General features: G+C 34.7%; 2 protein-coding genes across 6 annotated transcripts in view; one reads left to right on the top strand and one right to left on the bottom strand.

Moving 5' to 3' along the window:
* The window catches only part of LOC148955569 (uncharacterized), a 195,404-nt gene that overhangs the window by 144,159 nt on the left and 34,093 nt on the right, over positions 1-17,152 (bottom strand). The window lies entirely within an intron of this gene.
* LOC148955570 (uncharacterized) overlaps positions 1-17,152 on the top strand; it is a 170,253-nt gene that overhangs the window by 27,767 nt on the left and 125,334 nt on the right. For all 5 annotated transcript variants that reach the window (XM_089102955.1, XM_089102964.1, XM_089102946.1 and 2 more), the window contains exons 4-5: positions 11,943-12,079; positions 16,586-16,745. In XM_089102955.1, coding sequence (XP_088959081.1) covers positions 11,943-12,079; positions 16,586-16,745 — 297 coding nt within the window. The remainder of the gene's footprint in view (positions 1-11,942; positions 12,080-16,585; positions 16,746-17,152) is intronic.

The raw sequence follows: 17,152 nt of genomic DNA on the forward strand, positions 1-17,152 counted from the left end.
GCTCAGTTCCCTGATGATTTTAAAATTTGTTGTTGGTCATAGAGATAATGGATCAAAAAGTCTGGAAAGTTTTCAGTTTTGAGGTTTGATGAGAAATCATAGTACACAAAATAAGTTTAAGATGGTGACTTTTATGAAGTTACTAATTGATACAGTAGGTCCAATAACTATACAAGGTACATCCAATACAAAAACTGTAAAACGTATGTAAGGAGTTTCGGTCTTCGATGGCGGAAACATGTCCGGCTCATATATGCGTTTACGATTACAATTGCAAAAATGAATAAATAAAATCAGCCACACTTTTAAGTTTCCCTTTCCCCAAATTGCCACTTTAAACCTGCCACATGAATATCCATTTAAATATACTACTCTTTTTGTGGATGATAGTTTTCGCTACTTTTAGCTTGACTTGTTGCAAGGAATAATTTATTGCGTATAGAGGGATAGAGGTCCGACCTTGACAGGGAATAGTAAATGTTCTCCTGCAGGCAATGTTTATGCCTTGAAAGGTGTCCTTTTACGCCCAAATTTTTTAGTTCTCCTAAGAAAGGTATTTTGGCTAGCCTTATAAAGAAAGACAAAAAGAAGAAAATCACGAAGGAAATTGGGCTAATATATGTCTTTAGAAAAACGTCCAAAAATTTTGAGCGTGTCAAAAAAGAAATTGAAATGAAAAATATGTGGAATCTTTTGTGTGAGGCTGCTTAGCTTTAAATTTGCTTTTCTACCCGAGCTCCGTTGAAGAAAAGATCGAAATGGCTATCTTGGTTTCGCCGTCTTCGGAAATCTAGTCCATTTTGCTCTTGCGAATAATGACAAGCCTGTGTGGTCTGGGTAGTTTGACAGCCCAGTCAGACTCCCGCTCACTCCCTGTGTGTAGGTTTGCTATGGGTGTATAATAGATTTTTACGCAAGGCAGTATTGAAATGAAGTTTATAAAGTACAAACTATACAATGGGAAAAAAGACCTACCAGTTTATTATATTAACTAATACCTTAAGTTATAGATTAGTTTTTGAGTTAATTAACAATCAAGCTGTCTAAAACATTCTTAATATTATGAGGGAATGTTATCTACGGGCCTTTAATGGCGAAGTATTTCCATTAAAAATAAGGCTTTAAAGGCTTGAAGTCACGATTCGCTTTAGGTTCGCTTTCGGAACAAATTTCAAAGAGTGTTTAAAAACAGTGTTTCCATATTCGTTAATTTATCTCGTTTTGTTCATCAAAACCAAAAATGCGTGGATAATGATAAAATGGAACTGCGTAATTTTGAATTCAGTCATTTTAGTTTTTCATGATTGAAATATTATTGTGTTTTTTTTTATTATTGTAATGCCAATATTTGTGGTTTATAGTTTTTTATATGTTTTTTTTTAAGCGACTGTGATAACTGTGCATTCGACGACAATATTGAAGTCATCTGTAACTTAGCCTGAACACAATGGGATTATGCGTACAGATAGAGGTAGAAACAGAAATAAATTCCAGATTTTTGGTAGTTGCGTATTCTGTTCTTTAGTTGAGAAAACTCCGTTTTCAGTATATAGCGTGAGTCCGGGATAACGGCGAAATTCGACTCTACTTTTACCTATCTAATTTAATAGCTTTTGTTACCATCCCCCCGCCCCAAACCCCCTGCCGAAGATATTAAAAAATTTTGATCTGAATTTTGCAATTTCGACCCCTTGTGCTAACTTGGGCTAGCTAATCAATTAATAAATCATTCTAGTTAAAAAAAAAACTTGTATATTTTCAATACTCAACTTCAACACCCTATGTAATTGGTATTTTGTCCCCCCCCCCTGTATTGTTGTTCCTGGCTCTAAATTACCACTTTGAATACTTCGGTATGGTTTGTAACTTTGGGGTGAGTGTGGCTTAGGTTCAGCGGTCTTTGTCCTGATATTACTAGCTAATAAATCAATTCCTCTAGGAATTCATTATGCATTAAAAAATATGTTGTTTGTTTACTGTTATAGTTTGGATCAATTTATTTTTTTTTGAATGGACTAGGAAAAGGTTATGAAGTATTATTTTGTCCACTTTTCCTTCCATCAGATGACATCATTTTGTTATAAAGACAATATTTATTACTCTTTAGTCTCTAATTTTTGATAATCCATCTCTTTTTGGTCGATGAGAATTAAAAAAGGAAATTCTCAAGATAAAATCTAAGTCTCTCCCCACTTATAAAATATTGCTCACTTCACTTCTACTAACGTCTAGGTTAGACATATTGGTGATGCGAATATACACTTTTATGATTTTTTGTTTAACGTTAAGTTATTTAGAAATTAAAGATACAGTTGAGATTTAGCCCTTCTTCTGCTATTTCATTCAGGCGGGCTTTTCAGTCAATGCTATTCAGCCCTTTTCCTTTTGCTTCACTCTGTGGGCTGAACAGAGCTACTGGCTTGGTTGCCTCTTATTTATTAGATATACTCAGATATCTTACAGTAAATCTTTTGACTCAAGGAGTTCGAATATAAGACGATATATATCGATTTCTGTGCTCTGTGTGCAGGTATAGTCGACTAGGCTCTTGGCTGTTACTGAGATTTTTAGGTGATTTAATCACTTTCACATTTTAAAATGTAAGCTATGTTGTTGAGATATCAGTATATTATATTCACAGAGACAGTGGTCAAATGTTTCATTATTCATATTACAATAACTGCAGAGAGGGGACAAGGGACTTGAACCATTTGAATTAGGGAACTGATAAGAGAAAGCCAGAAAATTTAGCCCATTTGATACAGAACGAATTCTATGATAAATTTTAGAAAAATCCTTCTTGGGAAAGGGGGATAGAATGGGATTATTCTTATTAAACATAATATCTGATAGTCTCCGTCGGTAAATATCTCTAATGGGGATTGGTCTCCCACTTGGCTGGTCAATATTTATAGCATTTTTTGCTATTTCATCTACCTGATGATTACCACTTATACCAGAGTGGCTAGGAACATACTGAAGATAAGTTCTTATACCTCTTGAAGCAAGATTATCAATAATAATAAGACAATGATAAGTGTCAATATCCAACTTATACTGAGGAGCTGTAGACAGCAACTCAAGGCTTGACAAAGAATCAGAATAAACTACAATATTATTTGAATTAGCAATCAAAGGTTGGTATTTCATAAGGTGCTCTAATGCCATGATTATGGCATTTAACTCTGCAGACATTATAGATACATTATTATACAATCTCTCACCCATTGCAGTATTCAGGTGAGGAAGGAAAGCACCACTTGCTGCCCTCTTATTCAATTTGGACCCATCAACAAAAATTTGGAAGTGGTATTTATATGTAATTGTATTAAGTTCAGCAAATTTTTTCTGGACGAAAGCAATGGGGGTTAAATCATTAGTCCACTTTGAGAAATCAGTATTTATTATGGGAATTGACCAATTCCATGGAGGAGAATGGGGTACAGTAGGTGCAATAGACTTTGCGGGTACAGGGAACTTCTTCTGAATATTGGCATATTCATCTGCAATGCCTCTATACATGGCTGGATTTCTTAACCAATTATGTAGGGTGTGTGAGCTATTTGCTTCAATTTTTGTAAAATGTTTTATCAAGAGAAAGCTACGACTCTCCCTTATTGTTGTTAATCCACTCTCCGTAAGCAGAAACTTTGTGCTTGTGGGCTTCCTAAGGCCAAATATGAGACGTATTATATAATTTTGTGTTGTTTAATTTTTTTGCATCTGGGTCTTTGCACATACTCCATAAACGATGAGTCCATAGTCAATATGGGGTCTTATATGTGACTTATAAAAATGGAGTAAGGTTTTCTCCTTACAACCCCAGGGTGTGGAGAGAAGTCTTTTTAGTATTCTTGTTTTTCTACAGTATTTTTTTTATTGTGTTTGAAATGTGGAGGTGGAAATTAAGTTTTTAGGTGAAGAATAAGACCTAGGTAATTAATATGATTATCTCCATTAAGAGTTAGTCTTGCATTAACACAATTTCGCTTGTGGTGAAATTGGATTATTTTCAACTTGGTGGGTGCAATGGGTAAATCTGAATATTGACAAAATTTTTCAAATTTGGAATAGTGACTTTTGCAGCTTTGACTGTGCAATCTCAAAGGTGTTGCCAGATGACCATACTACCAGATCATCAGCATATTGTAGATTCGTGTAGGGGAGTCTCATGTCCCAGATACATAGGGCAAAGAGAAGGCAGCTCAGGACTGCACCCTGAGGAAGGCCTTTGGTTATTGTTTTTTGGGAAGAGGCTGAACCTACACAAACAATGAAACTTCGGTATTCTATCAAAGACCTTATATGGAATGATATTTTGGGGGGTAGCCCAGATTTATCAAGTTTAGTAAGAAGAACCCGATGCATTAAATTGCTATTAACTTCTTAAAAATCTCGAAAAGCCGTAACTATGGCGTCATTTTTTGAGATTGGTTTCTTCATTGAATTTTTCAACAGTTTGAAAGCATCTTTCGAGGAATGGTATTTCCTGAGACCAGTTTGGGTGTGAGGTATCATTTTTTTTTTTCAACAAACCAGAGGAGTCGATGATATATTATTTTTTTCCATTGTTTTTACCATCAAAGGAGTAATAATAATAGGCCTATAATAATCAGGGTTATATTTGGGTTTATTTTTCTTTAAAATTTGTAGGATGGACAAACATTTCCAGATATTGGGGAACATAGATGAAGCCCAAGCATGATTATAACAATTTAGGAGTTCCTGTTTATATGAAGGGGTGAGATTCTTTATCCATTTAGGGTGTATATTGTCAAAGCTGCTGGTAGCCTTGGTCCTAATATGATGTATTGCATTATTCATTTCCTGGATTAAAAATGGACTGGTTATATACTCAGATCCTGGGCGAGGTTGGTAACTTGGATTTATAAGAATTGGGGAAGTGTTGCTGCAATTATTTGATGTTAGCTTAGTAACAAAAAGATTTGCATATAACTTTGCCTTTTCATTATCAGTGTCATAATGGGTATTATTATGTATAAGCTCATACAGGAGTGGGTTGGGGGATGTTTTTTTCCCACAGATGTGGCTTATGACTTTATGCATTAATTAATAATTAATACATATAATCAAATAAAATTATTTGATTTATTAAAGTTATAAAAGTAAAAACATTTATATTTTTTTTAGTAAAGGGCAAATTTTTTTCTGGCCTTGGAAGCAGAAATTAACATAAGTTGGGCGCAAAAACCCTATGCCTTCCCAAGGCCAGAACAAAATTTTCACTTTAATGAAAAAATACAAATGAATGTGCATTGTCAGTTTAATATAAATATACTGATATTTAGTAATCAAAATGTTAAAATTATTTGATATATTAAAGTTATAAAAGTAAAACATTTATATTTTTTTTTAGTAAAGGGCAAATTTTTTTCTGGCCTCGGGAAGGCACAGGGGTTTTGTGCCCAACTTATGTTAATTTCTGCTCGTTTTGAGTTTGACTCGGTTATTTATTGTAATTTCTGTTCGTTCTGGGTTTCATTTACTTATCGATGCTGATTTGTGGTAGTTTCGAGCTTGGTAGATTATTTGATTTCATTTTTGCTAATTTTTTGTTTAATAGAGTTCTTTACTTTTCTTTGAAAAACTTATTTTGTGGAAAAAGTTGTTTTAATTAATTTCTGTTCGTTTTATATTGACATAGTCTTTTCAGGGAAAAAGAAAATAACACTTTAAATCTTTTTGTTTTTTAAGACTTTATAGTTTGGCCTGCTATTTGTATGCTGGAGAAAATTTTTTTGCAATTTTTAACAACATTACCATTTTAAAAATCTGGACACAAATAGTACTGTTTAACTTAGTTTCATACCTCCTCTAGTTGACCTGAAATGGAAAACTTGATACCGTTCGCAAAAAAATCTGTTTACTTTCTTTAATAGCTTTGATACACTTACACTATTTTGATTTGGTTAAATTTTAAGGGAAAAAGTAGCCACGAAAATTTGAATATAATCCCCTCAGTCGTTCTTGGGATACTTCTGAGACGCCATATTGGGAAGTAGCATTACCACAGTGCATTTTCATTTAATCTTGAGGCAAAATTTAGTTTTTAAACATAATGGGCAAACGGGAGGGTGGGAGTGGAAAGGGGATTAGTTGCCCTCCAGTCACTTTCGACTATTAAAAAGGGCATCAGCCCTTTCTATTTTCAATCGAATGTGCCCCTTTCGAAGTTCCCACGACAACTCCTTCGATACGAAGTGCCCTGGTCTAAACAACAACAACAACAAAAAGTATTAGTAATCACTTTCGACTATTAGAAAGGGCACTAGCCCTTTGAATTTCATATCGAATGAGCCCTTTTCTGAAGTTTCTACGACAACGTCTTCTATAAAAACCTTACATGTCCACAGGGCATAACTTAAAACCCTTGCCCTGAGGGCTGTGGCGGAGTATCCTCCTCAAAAACATCTTTTCTATTTGTAAATCAACTACGTTGAACAAAATTGCTATCTCTAAATTTTTATTGGATGTGTTCGGGGGAATAATGGACGTGGGGGGTGAGTTGCCCTCCAATCACTTTCGACTGTCAAAAAGGGCACTAGCCTGTTGAATTTCCAATCGAATGAGCTTTTTTTGAAGTTTCTACGACAACGCCTTCTATAAAAGCATTATATGCCCCCTGGGCATAACTTAAAACCCTTGCCTTGAGGGTTGTGGGGGAGTTTCCTCCTCAAAAACATATTTTCTATCTGGAAATCAACCACGCTGAACAAAATGGCTATCTCAAAATTATGATTGGATGTGTTTGGGAGAATAATGGGCGTGGAGCAGGGGATAGTTCCCCTCCAATAACTTTTCGACCAATTAGATTGGAACTAGCCCTTTGCATTTCCAATCAAATAAGCCCCTGTTGAAGTTTATAGGACAACGCCGACTCTAAAAACTTTATATATACTATGATATAACTTAAAACACAGTTCCTGCGGGTTGTGCGGGAGTATCTTCCTCAAAACCTATTTTCTATCTGGAAATCAACTACGCTCAACAAAATGGCCATGTCAAAATTTTAATTGGATGTATTTGGGGGAATGATGGGCGTGGGGGGGGGGGCTAGTTGCCCTCCAATCACTTTCGACTATTAAAAAAGGTAATAGCCCTTTGAATTTCCATTCGAATGAGCCTGTTTTGAAGTTTATACGACAACGCCTTATATAAAAACCTTATATGCCCCCAGGGCATAAATTAAAACCCTTGCCCTGAGGGTTGTGGGGGAGTGTCCTCCTCAAAAATATATTTTTTATCTGGAAATCAACTACGCTCCACAAAATGGCTATCTCAAAATTTTGATTGGATGTGTTTGGGGGAATGATGGGCGTGGGGGGGGGGCTAATTGCCCTCCAATCGCTTTCGACTATTAAAAAGGGTACTAGCCCTTTGAATTTCCAATCGAATGAGCCTTTTTTCAAGTTTCTACGACAACACCTTCTATAAAAACCTTATATGCCCCCAGGGCATAACTTAGTGGAGAAGGAGGAGTGTCCTCCTTCCTCCTCAAAAAGATATTTTCTATCTGGAAATCAACTACGCTGAAAAAAATGGCTATCTCAAAATTTTGATGGGATATGTTTGGGGGAATGATGGGCGTGGGGGGGGGCTAGTTGCCCTCCAATCACTTTCGACTATTAAAAAGGGCACTAGCCCTTTGGATTTCCAATCAAATGAGCCTGTTTTGAAGTTTCTACGACAACGCCTTCTATAAAAACCTTATATGCCCTCAGTGCATAGCTTAAAACCCTTGCCCCGAGGGTTATGGGGGAGTGTCCTCCTCAAAAAGATATTTTCTATCTGTAAATCAACTACGCTGAACAAAATGACTCTCAAAATTTTTATTGGATGTGTTTGGGGGAATGATGGGCGTAGGAGTGGGGTTAGTTGCCCTCCAATGATTTTCGACTATTAAAAAGGGCATCAGCCCTTTCTATTTTCAATCGAAGAAGCCCCTTTCGAAGTTCCCACGACAACTCCTTCGATACGAAGTGCCCTGGTCTAAACAACAACAACAACAAAAAATATTAGTAATCACTTTCGACTAATAAAAAGGGCACTAGCCCTTTGAATGTCAAATCGAATGAGCCCTTTTCTGAAGTTTCTACGACAACGACTTCTATAAAAACCTTATATGCCCCCAGGGCATAACTTAAAACCCTTGCCCCGAGGGTTGTGGGGGAGTGTCCTCCTCAAAAAGATATTTTCTCTCTGGAAATCAGCTACGCTAAACAAAATGGCTATCTCAAAATTTTGATTGGATGGGTTTGGGGGAATGATGGACGTGGGGGGGGGGCTAGTTGCCTTCCAATCACGTTCAACTATTAAAAAGGGCACTAGCCCTTTGAATTTCCAATCAAATGAGCCTTTTCGGAAGTTTCTATGACAACACCTTCTATAAAATCCTTATATGCCCTCCAGGTATAAATTATAACCATTGACCCAAGGGTAGTGGGGGAGTGTCCTCCTCGAAAATATATTTTCTATAAGTAAATCATCTACGCTGAACAAAATGACTATCTAAAAATTTTGATTGGATGTGTTTGGGGGAATGGTGGGCGTGGGAGGGGGATTAGTTGCCCTCCAATCACTTTCGACTATTAAAAAGGGCATCAGCCCTTTCTATTTTCAATCGAATGAGCCCTTTTCGAAGTTCCCACGACAACTCCTTCGATATGAAGTGCCCTGGTCTAAACAACAACAACAACGAAAATGAGCCTTTTTTGAAGTTTCTACGACAACGCCTTCTATAAAAACCTTATATGCCCCCAGGGCATAACCTAAAACCCTTGCCCCGAGGGTTTTGGGGAGTGTCCTCCTCAAAAAGATATTTTCTATCTGGAAATCAACTACGCTGAACAAAATGACTATCTCAAAATTTCGATAGGATAGGTTTGGGGGAATGATGGGCGTGGGAGTGGGGTTAGTTGCCCTCCAATCACTTTCGACTATTAAAAAGGGCACTAGCCACTCCAATTTGCAATCGAATGAGCCCTTTTCGATCTTTCTACGACAACTCCTTCGATACGAAGTGCCCGGGTATGGAAAAAAAAACAACAAAAAACAACACATTGTTCCCACATCATTCTTTTCTTAGGCAGCGCTAGCGCACTGCCTATGATAATTGGCTCTTGTGTTTCTTTGGAGAGTTTATTTGCAAAATTATTCCAGTAATTATATTTAGCATTTATTATAGTCCTTTTTAGATTAGATTCTGCTTGTATATTCCTTAAATATGTAGTAGGAGATGGTTTTTTGGAATGTTCTCCTAGCTGCCTTTTTGTTCTCCATTTATTTTGGCATTCTTTCGTCCACCATGCTTTTGGAATGTGTTTGGGGAAGGTTTTCCTGAGGGTTGTCCTGGGGATAGCAAGATTAACTGTATTTATTAGTATGGATGCCAAAACATCAGCATGTGTGTCAGCTGTTGCATTTAAAATGCATGAATTTTGGGTGAAACTTGTAATTTCATCATTAAGCTTATTTTGGAACATAAACCAATTTGCTTTAGCGTTAATATATTCGGAGGTATGTGACAGAGTTTTAGCAGGTTCATTTAGGGAACCAACTATGGCAAAGTGGTCTGTACATAGACTATCAATTTTATTCGTATAAATTTTATTCAAAATATTTAATGACACAATTTGTAGATCAATTGTAGAGAAACTGCCACTCTATTGGGGTTGAAATATGGAGTCAGATTAGGAGGTGGAGAAAAAGATAATTCATTATTATGTGACGTAGAACGCTCAATATACTTACAACATTTTTTTTCTGGTTTATTAGCCCACAAAAGGCTGTGGGAATGACTATATAAACAAATAATTAGACTTTTCAAAATGTCAGGATTGCTTATATAGCTGAAAAAATCTATGGCATCTGTGGTTCGGCCATTAGGGTTAGAAAAGCTTATTACTCTTATGTAATTTTTGTTATTATTCAGCCAAATACTTACACCAATTTTATCAAAATCATTTAAAAAATCAGGAAAAGTTTATGCCACAGAATTGTATTTTATTATTAATTATTAAATATAATAAACATCCTTCTCTCTCTTCTTATCTATAATTTTCAGGAAAGTAAATCACAGAGACTTCATGGGGTGATTTTTGGCTAATAGATTTTCCTGGAGACAAGTAATATCAATGGATTTATTATCCATAAAATTTATTAGTACGTTCAACTTATTTTCTGAAAGTGATCTTATTTTCACTTGAGTTTTGATTGAAATGTGTGGTTTTGTTGTTTATTTTTCATATGTCTGTGTATCAATATTAAGCTTTGTTAATAGTAAAGCAAGATCTTTTTTTGCTTGAATAAGCACATGGTTAGGTATGTAGATATTTGCCAATTCAGCTATGATTTTTGTTTTCTGTAGTTGTTGTATACTCATGGCCGGAACTGCATTACAGTCTAGAATGAGTAGGCATATATTTGGAGTTTGCATGTTTGGTTGTGCATCCAGTTTGTCAGTTAAGGGATTAATTCCTGGTAGTGTTTTTGGTTTGTTTCTTCTTGGGAGGGGGGCCAGGCAGACCTCATCTCACTGGATGAGGAGGCTTGTTGGCTTGGTGATTCTTTCTGATAGGGATGTGAGCTAGGGGGTTTAGAGGATCGTGTTTTGTAAGGGGTACTAGTTGCATTGGGAGTGTTCGACTTGGGAGTTTTGGTTGATTTCATTATGGGTTTTATTTGGTGTGGTTGGGCAGCATTTGCTTCCATAGCAGCAAAACCAATTAGCAAAGCGCCAATGACGCAGTAGGTTTTAGGCTTCTGCAGTGAGACGATACCCAAACTCTTGTTTGTAGTTATTTTTATTCGATTCCAACTTGATTTGCATATTCAATTTAAGTTTCACTCGTTTTAAGATTTATTTATTCATTTACATCAATATCTATTCAATGTTTGTTTACATCGAATGTTTATAAAATTTCTTTTCGTCTTAAGTTAAATTTATAACTAAATTGGAAAATATTTTTTTTCGTTTTAAGATTGAATTTCATGTTCAATCTAAATATTATTCACTTTAAGATCTATTTATCCATTTATGTTATTACTTCTTGTCTGTTTATTGCTATGATTGTTTATTTAATTTCTGTTCGTTTTGGGTTTCATTTATTATATAATAGTAATTTTTGGTGATGTTTAGTTTGAATTTTAACAGGTATTTGTATCTCCTGGGCTTAAGTTTAAAATGGCCTTTACTTTTCTTTGAAAAACTTATTTTTCGGAAAGTTTTTTTTTAGTTAATTCTTATATACAGGGCATAGTGATTTATTGGTAGAGTTGTGTGGGCCTTTAAAATTGATGCATGTAGGCTGGGTGTTGTTGCAAGTTGTCAATTCTTTAGGATGGGAGCCTTTACAATTACTAACGGCTGGGAGAAGTTTGCTGCATGTGTTTGTTTCGTGCCGCAGTTTGAGACACTTCTAACACTGGATAGGCTTTCGCTTGTACGCCGTTTGCGGTATGATTTACCCGAAAAGGAATAACCTTTCTAGGATATTAATTTTTTCTTTCAGTGTAAATAAGAAAGATTTACTTGTTTTTAGGCCATTAGAGTTGGGTTTACCCAGTTGGGTGACATCTTCAACAAGGATTATGTTGCCAGCTCTATCTGAGAGCCCTTCTTTTAACTCCTGAATAGGTATTTCTTGGGGGGACATTGTACACTACAATTTTTATTTGGGATTGGTTTGGGTTCCATTTAAATGAGTTAATTGAGATATTCAGTAGAGATTTTAGATTGGTTATTGTATCTGCTGATTTCTGATCTTGGACAGCTATTAGCAAAGATCCATCACGGTGAATGTTAAGAGAGAACATTGATTTTAACAATTTGAAAATTGCAACCGTTATTGTAGTAATCCCTTGTAGTAAGCCCTTGTTTTTAACCATAACCATTTTTATTTTAATCTGTTTTTAAAATACAGGAGGTTTAGCTGAGGCTGTATTTAATGCTGCTGAAATTGGAGCTCGTTCATTTGCACTATTTCTTCGAAGTCAAAGACAATGGTTAGCAAAGCCCATGGAACAAAAGATTATTGATGATTTCAAGGCCGTTCGGGAGGTAGGCCGTCTTTCATTTTTCCCTAAATTTAAAGAGAAATAAAATAAAGAACTAAGGGAATAGAAGGCTAATGGAATTTACAGAATAAAATGTGTTGCGAAAATTTCGCCTTTTTAATCGTTAAGGTTTTCTCAGAGCAAACGAAAAAGAAAAATAGAAATTAAAATAACGGAAAAAACATGGAATTATTAGGAATAAAGCAAATCAAGAAGATGGACACCAAAAATTAAAAAGGAGGGACATAGTCTAGGTAAAAAAAAATCACAGATAAATAAACCAAATGTCCTTAATAGAGCTACTCCTGTTCGATCCCCGAAGTAACCAAAATAAAGCTTTCATTTTTTTTCTCCCATTATCTATAATACAAACAAGGCGTTGCATAGGGATAGGTTCTTCTGACGGAGAGGACGAAAAGAGTAGCTCCTTTTCAAAATTACTCCTTTTTGTGTATGAAAAACCTGTATTTCAGGTAAAGTGGGGAAGATATCCAAAATAGCTTCTTGTTTCTTCGTCATCATAATTTACAACTCAAGAATGAAAGTATTTGAACCTTTCGGGTTTTGCTTCCCGCCATTTAAAATTTATGTGTGACGGTGGAGGTTGAGATGTGTCAGGACATCTAGAATGTAATTGAAGATCTGTTTCTATTCGTCTCGATCTTGCAGAATTTTAATGATGCTGGTGATGGCAGGATATTTCTTCTTGAAAAAAGCTGGGATAATTCTGCCCGACAATTATGTACTTTGATGTCGGGGCACATTTATGTAAATAGCATGTAGTCTAGGGTTTCGCCACTAATCTGACAAAATCTGCATTTGTTTAGATTGGACGTTCTCCAGGGGAGGGGGATGGTATTTCGTGAAGGGAAGTGTACTGATTCAGGTATAGTCCATATGGTAATATTTTCTGGAAGTTTTTTTTTCTCTAATCTGACTCTAAAAGGAGCGTAAGTCGCCTGGCCTTTCTTTTTAAATTTATAAAGTTTATTTATTATATTATAAAAACAATATTTATTATATATATATTTATGCAGAACTTCATTTTCAGGAAAAGTAGTGCTTTCGCCTCTACCTTGAATATTCTTTCCCACTCCGTATATTTTTAGGCGTGATAATGGATTAAATTACAACTACAAATTGAAAGACATCAAAACATTATCAAAAAGTTTTTTTTTTATTATTATGTATGAAATATGAAGTAACGATTTAGTTATTTTCAATCTGACCTTTTTTTATGATAATTAAGTTAGGTAAATTAAGTTACATACATTACTGTAGAAATTTTTCCGAATTTTCAGTTTCAAGATTACTTCGTTTTTAGTTTTCAGCAGTTTTAAGCAAACATCAGCTGTGATAATTAAAAGTGCGATATATGCCATTTTGGTCCAAAATGAGTTAAGTATGTGTCATAGATAAACTAAGCACGAGGAATCGAATGGTACAGTCAGGATTGTCATATCTTGTACCGCTACAAAGATAAAAAAGAGACATAAGCCTCTAAGTGGCGTGTGTCTCTTTTGTAATTCAGAATGACTGAAGAGGATTATCTTATGAAGGTATAACATGGGGACCTGGCATTTGTCTTCTTTTTCTGTTAAGGAAAAACGAGACATACGCCATAAAATGGAATAATTTTGAATTCGCTCGGAATACTTGAATTTAATTTGTGCCACTGAAATAACGTACAAAGTTGGTTTAGAATTTGTTCCCTTTTCCTCCATTAGCCTCATCCTTCGAGCGACCCTAACCGATAAACTTTTTTCCGTTTTTTGGCTCTCCTGGAAAGTTACAAAAATGTGTTGTATTATTAATTATCACAGCCGACATTATTAGGCAACTCCCTTCCTGTCTTGTCTTGTCCTATCCTTTCCCATCTCATTCCATCCTGTCCTGTCTTATCCTCTCCCATCCCCTCTCATTCTATCCTGTCTTGTCCTATCCCACTCCACAAAGGTCCACTCCACAGGAAATTGCCTGGGTCTAATCGTTAAATTAAATTTAGAAATGAGATTCGAAAGACGTAACATTATTCTATTCAGGCGGTAAATTAAAAAATTGAAATTTGTATATTTCGGGACTATTTCAAAGACCCCTTTTCTTCCCTTCCCTTTTTCAAAGGAAGTCAAAACAATTCAAGGGCGTGTAAATACAGCCTAACAAATAGGGAGAAAGAAGCTAAAAGAGCCTAAGAAAAAGCAAAGCAAAATTCTCAAACTTGCAGTAGCAACAGAGAATGGTCATATTTCATAACAGAGAAACTTGAACACTCAAAATTTAAATGACTCAGCAAAAAAAGAATTTTTGAACCAAAGCAAACTGAATTAAATAGCTCCAGCTAAGTTAACAATGTATAACACGAAAGACGTTTCTATTTTCGCATCACGTGAACGAAGTAAAGTATGATGTAAGTCGCTTAAATTTTAAGAGTGACTTACATAGAATTTTATTTAAACTGCATTTTCACTGGCTGACAAAACGTTGTCATGTTTTTCGAATATCGTTTTACTGCTTGTTTAGTTCATCAAATAGATAAGTAAAAAATTATACACAGTTTCTCTGTTTGAAGGAAGGGGGCAAAATAAGACGATTTGCCTATATTTAGGTAAAAAAGAAAATAAAGTGATTTAATTGGAATTCAAAACAATAGGAGAAATTATGTTTGAAATTTTTAATCTAAAACCTATGATAATTTATGTTTGTTTGAATAGCAATAGCTTAGGGAAAATTATGTAGCAGTTGTTTTTTTTTTTTTTTTTTTTTTTTTTTTTTTTTTTTTTTTTTTTTTTTTTTTACTGGCATTTACCAGAGTTTGCAATCTTGTTAATTTATGATACGTGACAAAGAATTTATGACAACTACACACACAGGATATTTATATAAAAATAATAAAAAATTGTGGGGAAAATGCAGGAAATGTAAATTTTAGGCCTTTGTAATGGGAAAATGTCTATAATTGAAAATGCTTGCCTGAAATATTTTTGGTAATTGATCTTTTTGCTATGGATATTTGGCAAGTGCGGAATTCAACTGTATGGAAAGTGTTACTAAATTATTCACTGTCATTTCAGCAATCGCTTTTTATTTATTTAAAGAAATATTTATTTATTTCAAATTTTTTTTTTAAAGGATTAGCTAATAAAAAGTAATAAGTCACGAAAAATGTGGCATGAAATGGAGACCTCACCCGAGAGAGCACTGTTGAAGGATCGAGCAATAAAGTAGGATCATATTTTATTTCAGTTATGGTTTGTTTATTTACAATTGTAAACTGATAGTCTTAATTATTTAAAATTTTATTAATTATTATCTTACGAATGTTGTATCTGTGATAGAATGCAGGGACGTTAGATGACTTCTTCTAACGGAGTTCTTCTTGACTGACATTTGCCGGTGTTGGTATTCTTGTTGGTAATATGTAACAAAGAATAGGCGAACTGATAAACTAGGAAATTTGCACGCTTTAACGTGGGTTTAACAGGGATTAAAAAGTACTGGGGCAAATGAAACCGTAACTTTATCCACCAGAACTAGAAGGTTTGAAATAATCCGAAGCTTAATTAAAATTTTTACGAAAAGTATAGTTTCTTTGGATTGAACCTCAAAATTTCTGAAACTGAGCTATTATTTTAGACAAATATCTCTATAGTGAACTTTTTGCAAAATTGATTCTTTTGTGTATGATCTAGTGTAAAGCAAAAATAAATAAAATAGATAAAACTGATTTATTTTAATTTTTTTTTAGAATTAACTACGGGTTTTTGGGTAATGCTAGATGCGATTGGCTAATCTTTTTTTCCCGCTCTTGTTAGGTCCCATACTCTTTGAAATATAGTTTTATGGACCTAATTTTGCTTGATCGACGGTAACAGTTTTTTAAATACTGTTCTTTGTGAATAAAACTGCACTTGTTTAATAGGACTAGGCCATCCATCGACTTCATCGCAAATTAACTGGTCTACTTTCGCTGTTGTCTAAAGTTTCTGCAATTTCCTTTAAATTTCTATTCAATAAATTTTTTTTATTAAAATTACTTTATTAATTTGTTCTTTTCGCCTGCTTTGTTCTTACGGTTATGCTGACGTTGACAAAACAGAAGAATATATACAAAAAGAGAAAAACCAAAACATGCAAAAAATATAGGGGAGAACTGACTATTTTTTTTCTACGTCTATATTTTTAACATGACTTTGAAAAACTAGTTGTTTTCAGTCACTCCTCACCAGTAAATATTTTTATGATGAACTTTCACCCCTTCAATAATGGAAAAAGTCATTTTCAGGCAACATTGAAAAAATTTGTATGCATCCTCTCAGTTACTTGGTAATTTTTAATGTTTTTTGGTAACTCTTAATGCTATTTTTTTTAGAATTCTCTAATTGCTCTTCTCTTGTTCTAAATAAGGTTTTCTTGTTTCTAACAATTGCTATTGTTCGAGTTCTAATTCTCTTGTTATAATTTTTATTGCTAATATTTTTTCTCGTTGATGGTTTAAAAACATTTTTTCCAGGAGTTTGGATATCCTCCGCATTTAATTCTACCTCATGGGTCATACCTCTTGAATTTAGGATCAAGCAAACTGGAAAACCTCCAAAAGAGCCGAGAGCTACTATTGGATGAAATTATGAGATGCGAAGCTCTTGGACTTACTCATTATAACTTCCATCCTGGTAAGAGAAATCTGGTGTATTGAAAATAAAGAAATTTGGTTATAAGCTTATTATAACATAGATGTACTAAACACGAATATAAATAAACACGAAAAGAGTAAATTTTCGGCCTCTGTTTTTCAGGGGCCAATCAAAAGTCAAACAAAGTAAGCAAAACCCTCTTCTGATTTTGAAGTGTATCAAAATCAAATAAAAAGTTTATTTTATAAGTTTTTACTAAGAAAATAGTTTTGCTCAATATATATTTTCCCTTTACCCTGTTGTAGCACAATGGATAGATGCTCTGCTTGGCAATACCAGGCCCGGGGTTCGATCCACGCCGCAGCAAGGTTGGCTGGCAAGCTTGCTGCTTGTCCCTTCAAAAAAGACCCATCAACTGAAACGTCGAATCGACGCCCTATGCGCCC

The sequence above is a fragment of the Artemia sp. Qi Xiang Cuo genome, chromosome 2 (assembly GCF_049724085.1).
Source record: "Artemia sp. Qi Xiang Cuo chromosome 2, ASM4972408v1, whole genome shotgun sequence".
Lineage (NCBI taxonomy): Eukaryota > Metazoa > Arthropoda > Branchiopoda > Anostraca > Artemiidae > Artemia > Artemia sp. Qi Xiang Cuo.